Source organism: Zea mays, chromosome 6 (genome assembly GCF_902167145.1).
Source record: "Zea mays cultivar B73 chromosome 6, Zm-B73-REFERENCE-NAM-5.0, whole genome shotgun sequence".
NCBI lineage: Eukaryota > Viridiplantae > Streptophyta > Magnoliopsida > Poales > Poaceae > Zea > Zea mays.
In genome coordinates this window covers 165787494-165804486 of record NC_050101.1, presented here as the reverse complement: position 1 = coordinate 165804486, position 16993 = coordinate 165787494, and the positions used below count along the sequence as shown (strand labels likewise).

The window sequence follows — 16993 nt, the reverse complement described above, 5'->3', positions numbered from 1 at the left end:
TGTGAACCCTTCGGGGGCCAGCCTTCGAACCCCTGATCAGTAATGGGCGCGGAGCCCGAGTAGCCTGAGGCGGCCGTGGAACCCTTCGGGGGGCCGGCCTTCGAACCTCTGACCAGTAGTGGGTGTAGGGCCCACGCGATCTGAGGCGGCTGTTGAACCCTTCGGGGGGCCAGCCTTCGAACCTCTGATCAGTAAGGAGGCTCGGAGCCTGGTTCCTTCACGGGGAAGGATCCCTTTCGGGGTATCCCCCTTTCCCGGTCCCTGTCGCAAGAGATAGAGAAAAGAGGAAAAAGGGAAAAGGATACGAAACCGAATGACGCGGCGTACCTTTTTTGGCGCGGTTGTTTTGGCGAAGCGTCACCTGCTGCTCCTGCCAGAAGCGTCGCCTGTCCAGCCGCGGAGTTAATGCGACGGGGTGAGTAGTTGGCGGGGCGGCCGTTGCGCGCGCGAGCCGTTCGAGGAACGGATCACGGGCGCGTTGTCTTCACGCCATGAGAGGGGGTTCTCTTGCTGCCCTCGGATGGGACGTGAGCTCGGCTGACGACGTGACCGCTGCTCCCGCGCGCCTGCCACCGTCATTACTGCCGGCCCACTTTTGGTCGCGTTGGCCGCTGCGTCAGGCTGGCGCTGCTGGGTCGCGCGCTGGGTCGCCTCGAGTCGCGGTATTGGTTCCGCAATCGAGGAGGCGCGGTGGTGGCACAGGCGGTACAGTTGCTTGCATGCAGCATCCGGCGCGCCGGTTGCGCGACGCGTGGGCCTGGGCCTCCATGCTGGCGTGTCGGGAGTCGGAGAAGTGCGTCCACTTGGCGCGGTTGCATGCCGCCTGCATGGCTGCCCGCCTCTTTCGCCCGTTGGTCTGGGCAAAAGTGGAGGGTCACTTGTAACCGCTGGGCGGTTGCGTGCACCACGCGCGGCGGTTTGGCTTCTTCTGCTCGGAGCCGGTCTGCATGACATGCGGGACCCAGCCCCCGCGCCGCAGGGGAGGGCTTTGGAGCGTGTTGGAGAAGACCCAACCCGTGACGGTTGGGGGCGCAAGCAGGGAGAGTTGCCTTTAAAAGGAGGGCGACCCCTTTCGTAAGGCGACCATGTCTTCTCGCTCCCTTATGCGCCGCGCCTTTCCACCTTCCAAGCCCCCGGATGGGGGGAACCCGCCGTCTTTTCGCCTCATCGTTGGAGGAACGCAACTCCGTGGGAGTTGGTACCTTTCAGCCATCGTTCGGCTTCAAGGATTTTCATCATGCAGCCCGGCTGCACCCCTCCACCGGCGGTCACCCAAGATGGTGACCTCCAGCTTGATGGTGGGGGGAAAGCGAGCCGGGCTGCGGCCTCTGCCCCTCCCTCAGCCTCAAGGATTTTCATCACTAGTGCTGGGGAGGGGAGTGTGCCGAGTTGGGGTCGGCCCCTGCGTGGGCGGTGGCCCGCTCCTTCCCTCAATGATCAGGGGGAAGGGCGGGAGCCGTCCGTGGTGATGACAGCTGCACCGTGCCCGGCTCGCTGAGCCGAGCGACTTCGGAGCCGCTCCCGGTGCCGCCTCCCGCCACGGCAGCTGGAAGAGGTTCCGCCGCCGACGAGTTTGCCGACGCCACCCGCGGACCGACCTCCAACTCTACGGCCTTCTGCCCGTCCTTGCCTCTCGAGTTTTGGGCATGGGCGGGGGCCTCCTGGCAGCAGCATCCGCCCTGAGGTCATCGCTGCTGCTGTTCAGCCCCCCGGGACAGAAGTCTTCATCGTCGCCGCTGCTGGGGCGGGCGACGACAAGCCGTTCGTCGGTCTTCTGTTGCTCCGCAGGCCTCTCCCCCGTCGAGTGGGGTTGTTCGTACCTGCGGAGGGGGGAACCGGAGTTCCGTTTGTAACGGCACTTCGAATGCCGGTGTTTTTTGTTCATTACGGCTTTCGGGGCCTGAACATGTATGTAACGTCGGCACGGAGCCGTGTTTTTTCCTCATTTTTGAGCGCTAAGACTCGTCTGTTGATTATCTGAATCGCTTCACCAAGCATGAGTCGCCCCGTGTCAAGGTGACGAGTGAGGTATCCGTATCCCGGAGGCGTAGGAGTCCCTCGGCTCGGTCGGCCTTGCTGTCCGAGGCTCCTCTAGCTTAGTTAAAGAAACCCCTCGGTCGCTCTTCGACGAGCCGAGGCCAGGGGTAGCGGTATCAGTATGAACAGAGGCGGAGTCGGCTCGAGAATGAAACCTGGTTGGCCGGAGCCTAGCCGGGTTGTCCGTTAGCAGGACCGATGTCGGAGTTGATCAGCCGAGGCCTCGGACCGGGCTGGCGCCCTTGGAAGATGGTTGGCCGAGGCCCCAGGGGTAACCGGCCGAGCCGCCTGCTCGGGCCGGATTCCCGGAGAAGTCCCTGGCAGCGATTGCCCGGGCGTGGTGATGACGTCGTCCTTCGGAGCGGAGAACCTCGGACCGCGTCGCCGTCCGCGGCTAGGTCGGGCCTCGCCGAAGGTGTCATCGATACCAAGGGTGTTGCTGCCCCCTTCCAGCGTCAAGACCCGAGCCTGCAGGATCAGATTGTCTTGTAGCGTGTGCCTTGTGCGGCCGCCGAGGCCAGAACACACACCCTCGCTGCGTTGTAAAGCTGCGTCTCTTTTCCTCTTGTTTCGAGTATCTGGACTTTTTGTCGGTAACAGGGATGTTTGTGCGAGTGAGAGTTGCTTCTCGCGGAAGGTGATGAGTGAGGTATCCGTATCCCGGAGGCGTGGGAGTCCCTCGGCTCGGTCGGCCTTGCCGCTTACGCGTACTTTCACCCGTCCGTGAGGCCCTGTCACCGACTCGGTCGAGAAGGCTCGAAGGATCGCTTCGGCAGAAGGGCTTCCGAACGTAAAGACTTGTTCGATCCGCGGAGCCACTTTATCCGAACGCGAGTTACTTATCGCAGAAGGTGATGAGTGAGGTATCCGTATCCCGGAGGCGTAGGAGTCCCTCGGCTCGGTCAGCCTTGGCTGCTTACGTGTACTCCGTCGTTTCCAGGACCCACTTTTCGAAGTAGTCAAAAAGCACGAAAGATATTCTGGTAAAAGAGATCTTTTTTCGAGGAAAATTTTGACGCAGAGGGGGTTTCCCCCCTTTTAGCCCCCGCGGGAGGGTCGGGCTTTGCCGAGGCGAGGCCGACCCTTCCTTGTTGACTAAACTTTGCGTGGGTGCGAGGTATATGAACAACTTGGAAACATCTTAAGGGTAGAAGCGACGTAGCTGTTGGATGTTCCAAGCGTTGCCGTAGACCTCGCCTTGACTGTTGGCCAGCTTGTACGTTCCGGGCTTCAGAACTTTGGCGATGACGAATGGCCCTTCCCAGGGGGGCGCGAGCTTGTGCCTCCCTCGGGCGTCTTGCCGCAGCCGATGTACCAGGTCGCCCACCTGGAGGTCCCAGGGTCGGACCCCTCGGGCGTGGTAGCGCCGCAGGGACTGCTGATACCGCGCCGAGTGTAGTAAGGCCCTGTCCCGAGCCTCCTCCAGCTGGTCCAGCGAGTCTTCTCGGCTAGCTTGGTTGCTTTGATCGTCGTAGGCCCTCGTCCTCGGGGAGCCGTATTCCAGGTCAGTGGGCAAGACGGCCTCGACCCCGTAGACCAGGAAAAACGGCGTGAAACCCGTGGCTCGGCTCGGCGTTGTCCTCAGGCTCCAGACCACCGAGGGGAGTTCCTTCATCCATCGCTTGCCGAACTTGTTGAGGTCGTTGTAAATCCGAGGCTTGAGCCCTTGTAGAATCATGCCGTTGGCACGCTCTACTTGCCCATTCGACATGGGATGAGCCACGGCGGCCCAGTCCACCCGGATGTGGTGATCCTCGCAAAAATCCAAGAATTTTCTGCCGGTGAACTGGGTGCCGTTGTCGGTGATGATGGAGTTTGGGACCCCGAAGCGATGGATGATGTTGGTGAAGAACGCCACCGCCTGCTCGGACCTGACGCTGTTCAGGGGTCGGACCTCGATCCACTTGGAGAATTTGTCGATGGCGACCAGCAGGTGCGTGTAGCCCCCGGGCGCCTTCTGCAAAGGGCCGACGAGGTCCAGACCCCACACAACGAAGGGCCAAGTGATGGGTATCGTCTGCAGAGCCTGAGCGGGCAGGTGGGTCTGCTTCGCATAGAATTGACACCCTTCGCAGGTGCGGACAATTCTAGTAGCGTCGGCCACCGCCGTTGGCCAGTAGAAGCCTTGCCGGAAAGCATTCCCGACGAGGGCTCGGGGCGCTGCGTGATGGCCGCAAGCCCCCGAGTGTATCTCTTGCAGGAGTTCCTGACCTTCGGCGATGGAGATGCATCGCTGGAGGATGCCCGAGGGACTGCGGTGGTAGAGCTCCTTCCCATCGCCTAGCAGGACGAACGACTTGGCGCGTCGCGCTATCCGCCGAGCCTCAGTTCGGTCGAGGGGCAGCTCTCCTTGGCGGAGATATTGCAGGTACGTGGTCTGCCAATCTCGATCAGGCGTGGCCCCGCTCCGCTCCTCCTCGATGCGCAGCGCCTCACCCTCGGGGGCCGAGGGTACCTCGGGCTGAACCGAGGATGCCTCGGGCTGGACCGAGGGTGCCTCGGGCTGAACCGAGGGTGCCTCGGGCTGGACCGAGGGTACCTCGGGCTGAACCGAGGGTGCCTCGGGCTCGAGCGTGTCGTTGATCTTGACGGAGGGCTGATGCAGATCCCGGGAGAAGACATCCGGGGGGACCGTCGTTCGCCTCGAGGCTATTTTTGCCAGCTCGTCCGCAGTCTCGTTGTAGCGCCGAGCGATGTGGTTAAGCTCGAGCCCGTAGAACTTGTCTTCCAGGCGCCGAACCTCATCGCAGTAGGCCTCCATCTTCGGGTCGCGGCAGTGGGAGTTCTTCATGACTTGGTTGATGACGAGCTGCGAGTCGCCGCGAGCGTCGAGGCGTCGGACCCCTAGCTCGATGGCGATTCGCAACCCGTTGATCAGAGCTTCGTACTCAGCCACATTGTTGGATGCCGGGAAATGGAGGCGTAGCACGTAGCGTAGGTGTTTTCCGAGGGGTGAGACGAAGAGTAGGCCCGCGCCGGCTCCCGTCTTCATCAGCGACCCGTCGAAAAACATGGTCCAGAGCTCCGGTTGGATCGGAGCCGTCGGCAGCTGGGTGTCGACCCATTCGGCTACGAAGTCCGCCAATACCTGGGACTTGATGGCCTTCCGGGGGGCGAACGAGATTGTCTCGCCCATGATTTCCACCGCCCACTTTGCAATCCTGCCCGAGGCCTCTCGACACTGGATGATCTCCCCCAGGGGGAAGGATGACACCACAGTTACCGGGTGAGACTCGAAGTAGTGTCGCAACTTCCGCCTCGTCAGGATCACCGCATACAGTAGCTTCTGAACTTGCGGGTAGCGGATCTTGGTTTCGGACAGTACCTCGCTGACGAAGTAAACTGGCCTCTGAACGGGCAATGCATACCCCTCTTCTTGCCTCTCGACCACAATCGCGGCGCTAACCACCTGAGTGGTCGCGGCGACGTAGACCAAGAGGGCTTCTCCATCGGCTGGGGGCACCAAGATAGGCGCCTTGGTGAGGAGCGCCTTCAGGTCCCCGAGAGCTTCCTCGGCCTCAGGGGTCCAAGCGAAACACTCGGCCTTCCTTAACAGGCGGTACAGAGGCAGGCCTCTTTCGCCGAGGCGTGAGATGAAGCGGCTCAGGGCCGCGAGACATCCCATGACCCTCTGTACGCCTTTTAAGTCCTTGATGGGCCCCATGCTGGTGATAGCTGCGATCTTCTCCGGGTTAGCTTCGATGCCTCGCGCGGAGACGATGAACCCCAAGAGCATGCCTCGGGGCACCCCGAAGACACACTTCTCGGGATTGAGCTTGACGCCTTTCGCCTTGAGACACCGGAATGTCACTTCAAGGTCGGAGAGGAGGTTGGAAGCCTTCCTTGTCTTGACTACGATGTCATCGACGTAGGCCTCGACTGTGCGACCGATGTGTTCGCCGAACACATGGTTCATGCACCGCTGGTACGTCGCGCCCGCATTCCTCAAACCGAACGGCATGGTGACATAGCAGTACATGCCGAAGGGCGTGATGAAAGAAGTCGCGAGCTGGTCAGACTCTTTCATCCGGATTTGGTGATACCCTGAGTAGGCATCGAGGAAGGACAGGGTTTCGCACCCAGCAGTGGAATCCACGATTTGATCGATGCGAGGTAGAGGGTAGGGAACCTTCGGACATGCTTTGTTGAGACCAGTGTAGTCTACACACATCCGCCATTTCCCCCCTTTCTTTCTCACAAGCACAGGGTTGGCAAGCCATTCGGGATGGAATACCTCTTTGATGAACCCTGCTGCCATTAGCTTGTGGACCTCCTCGCCTATCACTCTGCGCTTCTCCTCGTCGAATCGGCGCAGAGGCTGCCTGACGGGTCGGGCTCCGGCCCGAATATCCAGCGAGTGCTCGGCGACATCCCTCGGTATGCCGGGCATGTCCGAGGGACTCCACGCAAAGACGTCGGCGTTTGCGCGGAGAAAGTCGACGAGCACTGCTTCCTATTTGGGGTCGAGCCCGGAACCGATCCGGATCTGCTTGGAGGTGTCGCCACTGGGGTCGAGAGGGACGGCCTTAACCGTCTCCGCTGGCTCGAAGTTGCCGGCATGTCGCTTCACGTCTGGCACCTCTTTGGAGAGGTTCTCCAGGTCGGCGATGAGGGCCTCGGACTCGGCGAGGGCCTCGGCGTACTCCACGCACTCCACGTCGCATTCGAACGCGTGTTTGTACGTGGGGCCGACGGTGATGACCCCGTTGGGGCCCGGCATCTTGAGCTTCAGGTAGGTGTAGTTGGGGACGACCATGAACTTCGCGTAGCATGGCCTCCCCAGCACCGCGTGGTAGGTTCCTCGGAACCCGACCACCTCGAACGTCAAAATCTCCCTTCGGAAGTTGGAGGGCGTTCCGAAGCAGACGAGAAGGTCGAGCCGTCCGAGGGGCTGGACGCGCTTCCCAGGAATGATCCCGTGGAAGGGCGCAGCGCCTGCTCGGACGGAGGACAGATCGACGCGCAGGAGCCTGAGGGTCTCGGCGTAGATGATGTTGAGGCAGCTGCCTCCATCCATCAGGACCTTGGTGAGCCTGACGTCGCCGACGATGGGGTCGACGACGAGCGGGTATTTCCCCGGGCTCGGCACGTGGTCGGGGTGGTCAGCTTGGTCGAAGGTGATGGGCTTGTCGGACCAGTCTAGGTAGACTGGCGCCGCCACCTTCACCGAGCAGACCTCCCGGCGCTCTTGCTTGCGATGCCGAGCCGAGGCATTCGCCGCGTGCCCTCCGTAGATCATGAAGCAGTCGCGGACCTCGGGGAACTCTCCTACTTGGTGATCTTCCTTTTTGTCGTCGTCGCGGGCCCTGCCACCCTCCGCAGGTGGCCCGGCCTTATGGAAGTGGCGCCGAAGTATGACGCACTCCTCGAGGGTGTGCTTGACGGGCCCCTGATGGTGGGGGCACGGCTCCTTGAGCATCTTGTCGAAGAGGTTAGCACCTCCGGGGGGCTTCCGAGGGTTCTTGTACTCGGCGGCGGCGACAAGGTCCGCGTCGGCGGCGTCGCGTTTCGCTTGCGACTTCTTCTTGCCTTTCTTCTTGGCGCCGCACGGAGTAGACGCCTCGGGGGCCTCTTCCGACGGGCGGCCCTGGGGCTGCTTGTCCTTTCGGAAGATGGCCTCAACCGCCTCCTGGCCAGAGGCGAACTTGGTGGCGATATCCATCAGCTCGCTCGCCCTGGTGGGGGTATTGCGACCCAACTTGCTCACCAGGTCGCGGCAGGTGGTGCCGGCAAGGAACGCGCCGATGACATCTGAGTCGGTGATGTTGGGCAGCTCGGTGCGCTGCTTCGAGAACCGCCGGATGTAGTCCCGGAGAGACTCTCCCGGCTGTTGTCGGCAGCTTCGGAGGTCCCAGGAATTCCCGGGGCGCACGTACGTGCCCTGGAAATTGCCGGCGAAGGCTTGGACCAAATCATCCCAGTTGGAGATCTGCCCCGGAGGCAGGTGCTCCAACCAGGCGCGAGCAGTGTCGGAGAGGAACAGGGGGAGGTTGCGGATGATGAGGTTGTCGTCGTCCGTTCCACCCAGTTGGCAGGTCAGGCGGTAGTCTGCGAGCCACAGTTCCGGTCTCGTTTCCCCCGAGTACTTTGTGATAGTAGTCGGGGGTCGGAACCGGGCCGGGAACGGCGCCCGTCGGATGGCCCGACTGAAGGCCTGCGGACCGGGTGGTTCGGGCGAGGGACTCCGATCCTCCCCGCTGTCGTAGCGTCCCCTACGCCTGGGGTGGTAGCCTCGGCGCACCCTTTCGTCGAGGTGGGGCCGACGGTCGCGACGATGGTGCTCGTTGCCGAGGTGGCCCGGGGCCGCAGGCGCGGTGTTGCACGTGCGCCCGGTGTAGACCGAGGCTTCCCGCATGAATCGGGAAGTCGCGGCATGAGGTTCCGAGGGGTATCCCTGCCTTCGGGAGGCAGAGCTCTCGGCGCGTCGGGCCGCAGCGCCTTCCAGAAGATTCTTGAGCTCTCCCTGGATTCGCCGACCCTCGGTGGTTGATGGCTCCGGCATCGCGCGGGAGGAGCATCGCTGCGGCTGCCAGGTTCTGACCGACCCCGCTGGATGCGGGTGGCGGCCTGACCCTGACGTCGTTGGCGACGCGGTGCTGGAAACCCTGGGGCAGGTGACGTATTTCTCCGACCGGGGGTTGGCCCGCCCATACCTGCCCGACGTCCCGGCGGATCGACTCGAGCGCTCCTGCTCCCTCGTCGAGCCTGGCCTGCGCCCCGCGGACTTGCTCGAGCTGTGGGTCGTGACCCCCCGCCGGGACGGGGACCACAGCTAGCTCCCGCGGGATGTCGGCGCGAGGCACCGGCCTAGGGAGATCACCGTCTCCGGCATGCCGAGATGGTTGCCTTCGGAGGGATCCCCTAGCTCGACGTGGAAACATTCGCGGCTTGGGCCGCAGTCCTCGTCGTCAAGGCTGCGGCTACCATCGGAACAGTCGGAGAGGCAGTAGTCACATGCGGTCATAAAGTCCCGCATGGCACTAGGGTTGCCAAATCCAGAGAAATCCCAGCAGATGCTGGGATCGTCATCTTCCTCGGACCCAGAGGGCCCGTAGGTCGAGACGTCCGTCAATCGGTCCCAAGGCGACCGCATACGAAACCCCAGAGGGGTTGCACTCGCCTCAACGAGAGCGCCCGCCAAAGCGAGGTCGCTAGGCGGGTTGAGGCCGAGTCGAAATGACGTAGGATGGGAATCAGTCAGTACCTTTTGATCGACGAGGAGCGACATAGTCACGTCGGGGGCTGATCGTGCCGTCGTCTTAGGTACCGAGGGCGACGTCCTGCAGGCCCTCCGCGAGCGCGCTGGCGTCGTCCACTTGCTCGGGATTGGCGTGTCGCGGGGGGACGGCGCTCGCCTTCGTCTCAAACGCGAGGTCGACCGCCCGACGCGCCCCCCGTTGGGGCGCTGGGGACGTCGATTCGCTCGACAGCCGACGAAGCGCGGCCTTCCGCTTGGCCTTGGTTGCCCCGCCTCCTCCTCCGTTGGCGGGGGAGAGGACGGGGCGAGCTCGAATGTCGTTCTTCCACCACGCTGGGAAGATGTCGTCGATTCCGCCGTCGGCGGGCGGGTTGTCGACCGCCATTGTCGTTGTCGCGCGGCAGTGGAAGGAGTATCATGTCGTAGCTGCCGTCGTGGGACATGAACTCAAGACTCCCGAAACGGAGCACCGTCCCGGGTTGGAGAGGTTGTTGGAGACTGCCCATCTGGAACTTGACGGGAAACTGCTCATCAACACGCAGCGTGCCCCTACCTGGCGCGCCAACTGTCGGTGTCTCGAGACCGGGGGATCCCTCAGGCCGACGAGTGAGTGTGCCGCGTGCCCCAGCCCAGATGGGTCGAGCGCGTGGGCGAGCGCGAAGGGGGGAAGCGAGGTGGCCGGAGACGGGCGTGAGAGAGGTGGAAATCCCGCGGCCTTCGTGTTCGTCCCGCGCCCAGGTCGGGTGCGCTTGCAGTAGGGGGTTACAAGCGTCCACGCGGGTGAGGGAAGCGAGCGGCCCCAAGAGAGCGCCTGTCCCGTCCTCGTCCCCGCGCGGCCAACCTTCTCTAAGAAGGCCCTGGTCCTTCCTTTTATAGTCGTAAGGAGAGGATCCAGGTGTACAATGGGGGTGTAGCAGAGTGCTACGTCTCTAGCGGGGGGAGAGCTAGCGCCCTAAGTACATGCCAATGTGGCAGCCGGAGAGATCTTGGCACCCTGCTGGTGGTGGTGTCGTGGCTGTCGGAGGAGCAACGGAGCCTGCCGGAGGGACAGCTGTCGGAGCGGTTGGGTCCTTGCTGACGTCCCCCTACTTCCGTAAGGGAGCTGAGAGCCGCCATCGTCACTGGGCTAGCGGGGCGCCATCATTGCCTATCTGGCGGAGCTAGCCAGATGGGACAACCGGTCTTGTTCTCTGTGGCCCGAGTCGGCTCGGGGTAGGGTGATGATGGCGCTTACTGTTGACGTGGCGGGCCTGTGCCCTAGGTCGGGCGACGTGGAGGCTCCTCCGAAGCCGGGGTCGAGTCTGTCTTCCATGGCCGAGGCCGAGCCTGAGCTCCTGGGTCGGGCGAGGCGGAGGTTGTTCGGCAGAGGCCAGGGCGGAGTCCGAGCCCTGGGGTCGGGCGAAGCGGAGTTCGTCGTCTTCTGGGGCTGAGCCCGAGTCCGAGCCCTGGGGTCGGGCAGAGCGGAATTCGCCGTCTTCCGGGGCCTTAGCCCGAGGTCCGAGCCCTGGGGTCGGGCGGAGCGGAGTTCACCGTCTTCCGGGGACCTTAGCCCGAGTCCGAGCCCTGGGTCGGGCGGAGCGGAGTTCGCCGTCTTCCGGGGCCTTAGCCTGAGTCCGAGCCCTGGGTCGGGCGGAGCGGAGTTCGCCGTCTTCCGGGGCCTTAGCCCGAGTCCGAGCCCTGGGTCGGGCGGAGCGGAGTTCGCCGTCTTCCGGGGCCTTAGCCCGAGTCCGAGCCCTGGGTCGGGCGGAGTGGAGTTCGCCGTTCTTCCCGGGGCTTAGCCCGAGTCCGAGCCCTGGGTCGGGCGGAGCGAGTTTCCTATGGCGCCTTTGGCAAGGCCTGACTGCCTGTCAGTCTCACTCTGTCAAGTGGCACTGCAAGTCGGAGTGGCGCAGGCGACGCTGTCCTCCTGTCAGACCGATCAGTGGAGCCGGCGAAGTGACGGCGGTCACTTCGGCTCTGCCGGAGGGCGCGTGTCAGGATAAAGGTGTCAGGCCACCTTTGCGTTAAATGCTCCTGCGACTACGGGTCTGTCGCGCGGGGCGATTTAGTCAGGGTTGCTTCTTTAGCGAAGGCAAGGCCTCGGGCGAGCCGGAGATGTGTCCGCCGTTAAAAGGGGGGGGCCTCGGGCGAGACGGAAACCCCTCGGGGTCGGCTGCCCTTGCCCGAGGCTAGGCTCGGGCGAGGCATGATCGAGTCGCTCGTATTGGACTGATCCCTGACTTAATCACACCCATCAGGCCTTTGCGGCTTTATGCTGATGGGGGTTACCAGCTGAGAATTAGGCGTCTTGAGGGTACCCCTAATTATGGTCCCCGACAATATCTTTACCAAGCCACTTGATGAACTATCTTTTACCAAACTTAGGCATGAGCTCAATATTCTTGATTCCAGGAACTTCTTTGCTAATTTGCACACATAGCTTATAAATATACCTTTGATCATGTCTCTTTTATATATGCTATGACTAATGTGTTTTCAAGTGTATTTCACCAAGTCATAGGTATATTGAAAAGGGGAATTGGAGTCTTCGGCGAAGACAAAAGGCTTCCACTCCACTTTACTACTCATGCCTATCGCCGGCGCTCCGCTTCACTCTCCGTCTTTGGTATAATCTTCACTCATATGTTTTCCTTGCCAAAAGGGAGATAGTGGTTAGAGAAAGGCCTATATTTCATTCCAAGTATCCGTTTTTGGCGATTCATGCCAAAGGGGGAGAAAATATGAGCCCAAAGCAAAAGGACCGCACCACTACCCTAATTTTAAAATTAATGATTTTCAATTTGTAAATTTCAAATTGGTATCTCTTGTGTTTTAAAGGGGGAGCAAGTAGTACTTTCAAAACTTGATATCTTCAAACTCTGTTGAACACTAAGGAGGAGAATTTATTTGAGGGGGAGTTTTGTTTAGTCAAAAGGAAAAGCATTTGAAAACAAAAAGAAAAAAATTTCTTAAAAATGCTTCTCAAAATCCTATTTATTTACCTTTGACTATTTGCAAAAGTCTTTGAAAAGGATTTACAAAAAAAAGAATTTGCAAAACAAAACATGTGGTGCAAGGCGTGGTCCAAAATATTAAAAATAAAAAAACAATCCATGCACATCTAGTAAGGTAACATTTATTGGCTCAATTCCAAGCAACCTTTGCACTTACATTATGCAAGCTAGTTCAATTATGCACTTTTATATTTGCTTTGGTTTGTGTTGACATCAATCACCAAAAGGGGGAGATTGAAAGGGAATTAGGCTTACACCTAATCCCTAATTAATTTTGGGTGGTTGAATTGCCCAACACAATATTTGGACTAACTAGTTTGCTCTAATGTATAAGCTATACAGGTGCCAAAGGTTCACACTTAGGCCAATAAAAAGACCAAGTATTGGGTTCAACAAAAGAGCAAAGAGACAACCGAAGGCACCTCTGGTCTGGCGCACCGGACATGTCCGGTGCACCACCGGACATGTCCGGTGCACCAGAGGACTCCAACTCAAACTCGTCACCTTCGGGAAATTCCAGAGGCAACTCCGCTATAATTCACCGGACTGTCCGGTGTACACCCGGACATTGTCCGGTGCTCCAAGGAAGAGCGGCCTCCAGAACTCGCCAGCCTCGGGAATTCATTTCAGCTGCTCCGCTATAATTCACCGGACTGTCCGGTGTAACAGCGGGGCAACGGCTACTTTTGGCGCCAACGGCTACCTGCGGCGCATTTAATGGCGCGCCAGCGCACGCAGAGGTCAGGCACGCCCATGCTGGTGCATCGGACACCCTAACAGTAACATGTCCGGTGCGCCACCGGACATCTAGGGCGGGCCCAGAAGTCAGAGCTCCAACGGTCGGAACCCAACGGCTTTGGTGACGTGGCTGTCGCACCGGACTGTCCGGTGCACCATACGACAGACAAGCCTCCACCAAACCGGCTTAGTTTGGTGTTGGGGCTATAAATACCCCCAACCACCCCACATTCAAGTCATCCAAGTTTTCCACTTCTCAACTACTTACAAGAGCTCTAGCATTCAATTCTAGACATACCAAAGTGATCAAATCCTCTCCACACTCCACACAACGCCCTAGTGACTAGTGAGAGAGATTTGCTTGTGTTCTTTCGAGCTCTTGCGCTTGGATTGCTTTCTTCCTTCTTGATTCTTTCTTGCGATCAAAGTCACTTGTAATTGAGGCAAGAGGACACCAATCTTGTGGTGGTCCTTGTAGGAACTTTGTGTTCCAAGTGATTGAGAAGAGAAAGCTCACTCAGTCCGAGGGACCGTTTGAGAGAGGGTAAGGGTTGAAAGAGACCCGGCCTTTGTGGCCTCCTCAACGGGGAGTAGGTTTGAAAGAACCGAATCTCGGTAAAACAAATCCGCGTGTCTCACTTCATTATTCGCTTGCGATTTGTTTTGCACCATCTCTCGCGGACTCTATTATATTTCTAACGCTAACCCGGCTTGTAGTTGTGTTTATATTTGTAAATTTTAGTTTCGCCCTATTCACCCCCCCTTTAGGCGACTTTCAACTACTTTGCTGATAAGCCCGGGGTGCACTTCGTTTTACATCCCAGCCAAGAGTCATCAGTACTCTGTATGTCGTGCGCTTTCGACGACTACTATATCGAGAACTGTGGCGTCATCTTGGCGCTAGAGGTGACGCAGAGGAGGACCGACAACAATGACCAGTTCGCTATCCTCGTCACCGTTGGGGTAGTTTTTATTCCGGCTTGTCTTTAATTCTCTTCGCAAACACACAATTGCTTTTTTGTTTAAGCAAAAGCGTATGGTGGTACGTGTCTGATGACTAACGACGTACGGGGGAATTTCTTCCGGTATGTGTGGAACGCGCTCTCTAATGATGAGACCATTTAAATCGTGACATATATCGAAGTCTGCATGATACTGATGGTTGTAATATAGTAGTGAAACAGATAGACTATAAATAACAAAATTTAATATATGGCCAGAATCACAAATTGATTATGAAAAAACATTTTTTCATAACGGTATAACACACATTTTGTATATAAGTTATCGTAATATACCGGTATTATATATTCCCGTTGCAACGCACAGACATTCAGCTAGTTGATGTTTAAAAACTGACGAAGACACAAACTATTTCCTCTCAGAACAGAATCGAATCTGCCCGAGAAGGGAACTGCGGAAGTAACAAAAACTGAGCTGACGCGAACATTCGTAAAACATAATTGTTCGAGAAGGAGGATATCAAACAATACATACCCTAGACACGACGCAAGCAGATAGTGACCAGATGAACGGGATTTGGCGAGAATTCACCTGAAATAATCAATTGAAAAGCTCTTCTTCTCAGGAAGCCTGGAATAAAGGGCGGCGGAGGAAGGCAAGTTCTGGACGAAGCTGAGGAACAGGAGAGGGACGCGAGTGAGAAACTGAGAAGGCGGCGTTGCTCCTTGCCTCCTTGCTTACTTCAGCTCCCGCTCCCGCGGGAAGAGCGACTCCCGCAGCTACGCGACCTGCGCCGCGCTGATAGCAGCACTGAAGTCCGCCGTCGCGACGTGCGTTATATGGTGGTAGTGGATCGCAGAGTGGTGGCCGATTCCTCGTTGGAACGAGATGGGAACCTTCACTTGTAGGGGTGGGCATTTTAAAACCGAAAACCGAACCCGAACCCGAACCGAACCCGAATAGACCGAATTGTGAGTCTATTCGGGTTTTCGGGTTCGGGTTCGGTTCCTATATGTGCTATATTTCGAGTTATGGGTTCGGGTTCGGTTCCTAACCTTTAAAACCCGAATAGACCTAATAACCCGAAATATAAAAAAACTCTTAATATGTGATGGTATTATTATATGATTTATGAACTTATTAGCTAGAAATAATGATATCATCTTAACAATAGTATATATATCTTTGTATGCTAATTTTTATAGTCACTTGTTGTAGTAATAGTACTTTCAATTAATTATTCATTGTATATATTTTAACAAAATATACTAGTCTCTCTACAATTCGGGTCTATTCGGTGGACCGAATAGACCGAACCGAAATTGTGAGTCTATTCGGGTTCGGTTCCTAAAATATTTTTGGAAATTTCGGTTCTCATTTTTCAGAACCCGAAATTTCACAAACCCGAATAGACCGAGACCGAATTACCCTAATAGACCGAATGCCCAACCCTATTCACTTGTTCCACGCTACACAAAAATCTATTTTTGTCCCTTCAAAGCTTACTAGGTGAGTGCTCGTGCGTTGCAACGAAACCGTATAATAACACGATGACCAAAGAATGAGATAGAGATTTGCGTGTTTCCATTATACGAGTGTACTGAATATACATGTAAATGAAACAATTCCTGAACTAATGGACCAAAAACTGAAACCTGTATCCTATCCAAGAATTGTACACCACCAATCAAGTAATCTCTTCCCAACTCATCAGTCACAACCTCCAACCTAGGGCCTAATGAATCAATCTGTATCATAGTGCAAAATGAACAAGAATTTGGCTCACTGTCCTGTACAGGACATGACGATTCTGTATCTTCTCTAATGCACAAGGCATGGCGTTTTAGTCACATACAACTGGACGATCAATCATCCACCAACGCGGTGCTGCACAGGCTGCTTCACCAGCAGCCATTAGACCAGGGATAACAGCATCTGGATTATCACCCTTGATATCCACTACCTGTTATGCAGAATAGCAGAATATATTTCTATTACAATACATAGGTTTTGACCCATATTTGTTTACTACATGCTCAATACAAACCTCCTTATGGTAGTTCGTTGGGATACCACCCATATTGTAGTGCACAGTAGGCAAAACTGGAATGGGCTCCTTGGTGACGTCAACACCAGCAAAAATAGCAGCAGTTTCAGAAATACCAGGGAGCCTTTCTTTGAGTACCTCAGGCGGCAGATGGTTTTGATGCAAATAAATGTGGTCCTTCAATGGCCCTGTAGTAATCAGATCAAAAGATAAGTTCCAAACAGAGGAAAAAAAAACAGGCACCTAGCAAGAATACATACCTTCACTATTTCTAAGGATACCACCCTCACCACGAGAACCTGGTGACACAACGAGAACAGGACACAAATTCTGGTAAGAACAAAGAAAACATATACATGTAAAAGGACCTTCTAGTCTAAGCTCCCTTCTAATACACAACAAGAATTATAACAACTAAATTAAGAACCTTTGAGATACTGTTTTGCAGTTCACAGAAGTTGCCAGTGTTCCAATAGCAAATTGAACACCTTCCCATACTCAAAATTAGGAAAACAGAACCCATGACAAAACAAACAGAAAATTGACATAAGGCAAACTATATTAACCGGAATGACATTTTTAAGAACCATTCAGTTTCAGTCAAATATACCTTGGTCATCCTCTGGCCCAGAAACGTGATCGAACTTAAAGGGCTTCCTTTCTTTTTCACTGGGGACAAACTGCAGCTCAGTCTCGTGTGATGGGTCAATCTCAACAACAGATAAACACCCATGGTTGACCTCATCAGAGCTCAGAGGTCTGCATCTGCAGAACACCCTAATGTTACCTCTTAGCTCAATAAGCTCATTGTACAGACGCCGCCTCTCTGCACACTCGTCTGTGTACTTCTTCTTCAGGCCATTATATCTTGGTTCACACTCCTCGGAACACTTGACTACCTGCTTCTTGTACCTCTCCATGAGGTTATTATACTTCTCCCTACACACGAACAAATGACAAAATACAACAGATAATAATAGGAATCAAAATGCTTCAAATGCTTAAGCAAAGCATGTG

At 56.6% G+C, this 16993-nt stretch overlaps 2 protein-coding genes across 7 annotated transcripts in view; both read right to left on the bottom strand.

Moving 5' to 3' along the window:
- The window catches only part of LOC118472262 (probable LRR receptor-like serine/threonine-protein kinase At1g06840), a 35663-nt gene extending 20842 nt beyond the window's left edge, over positions 1-14821 (bottom strand). Inside the window, exons 1-2 of one of the 6 annotated variants that reach the window (XM_035960209.1) lie at positions 14671-14821; positions 14464-14601 (exon numbers count right to left, since the gene is read on the bottom strand). The gene's annotated coding sequence lies outside the window, so the exon portion shown is untranslated. Of the gene's footprint in view, positions 1-14463 lie in introns of all 6 variants that reach the window. The other 5 variants (XM_035960208.1, XM_035960210.1, XM_035960211.1 and 2 more) reach the window with 5 other exon arrangements.
- Positions 14822-15491: 670 nt separating this feature from the next.
- On the bottom strand, positions 15492-16926 carry LOC118472261 (L-aspartate oxidase-like). The gene is made up of 4 exons (XM_035960204.1): positions 16587-16926; positions 16237-16275; positions 15977-16164; positions 15492-15892 (listed from the first exon to the last, which is right to left on the bottom strand). The coding sequence occupies exons 1-4, from the start codon at positions 16894-16896 to the stop codon at positions 15773-15775; spliced, it is 657 nt and encodes a 218-aa protein (XP_035816097.1). The 5' UTR covers positions 16897-16926; the 3' UTR covers positions 15492-15772.
- Positions 16927-16993: the final 67 nt, after the last annotated feature.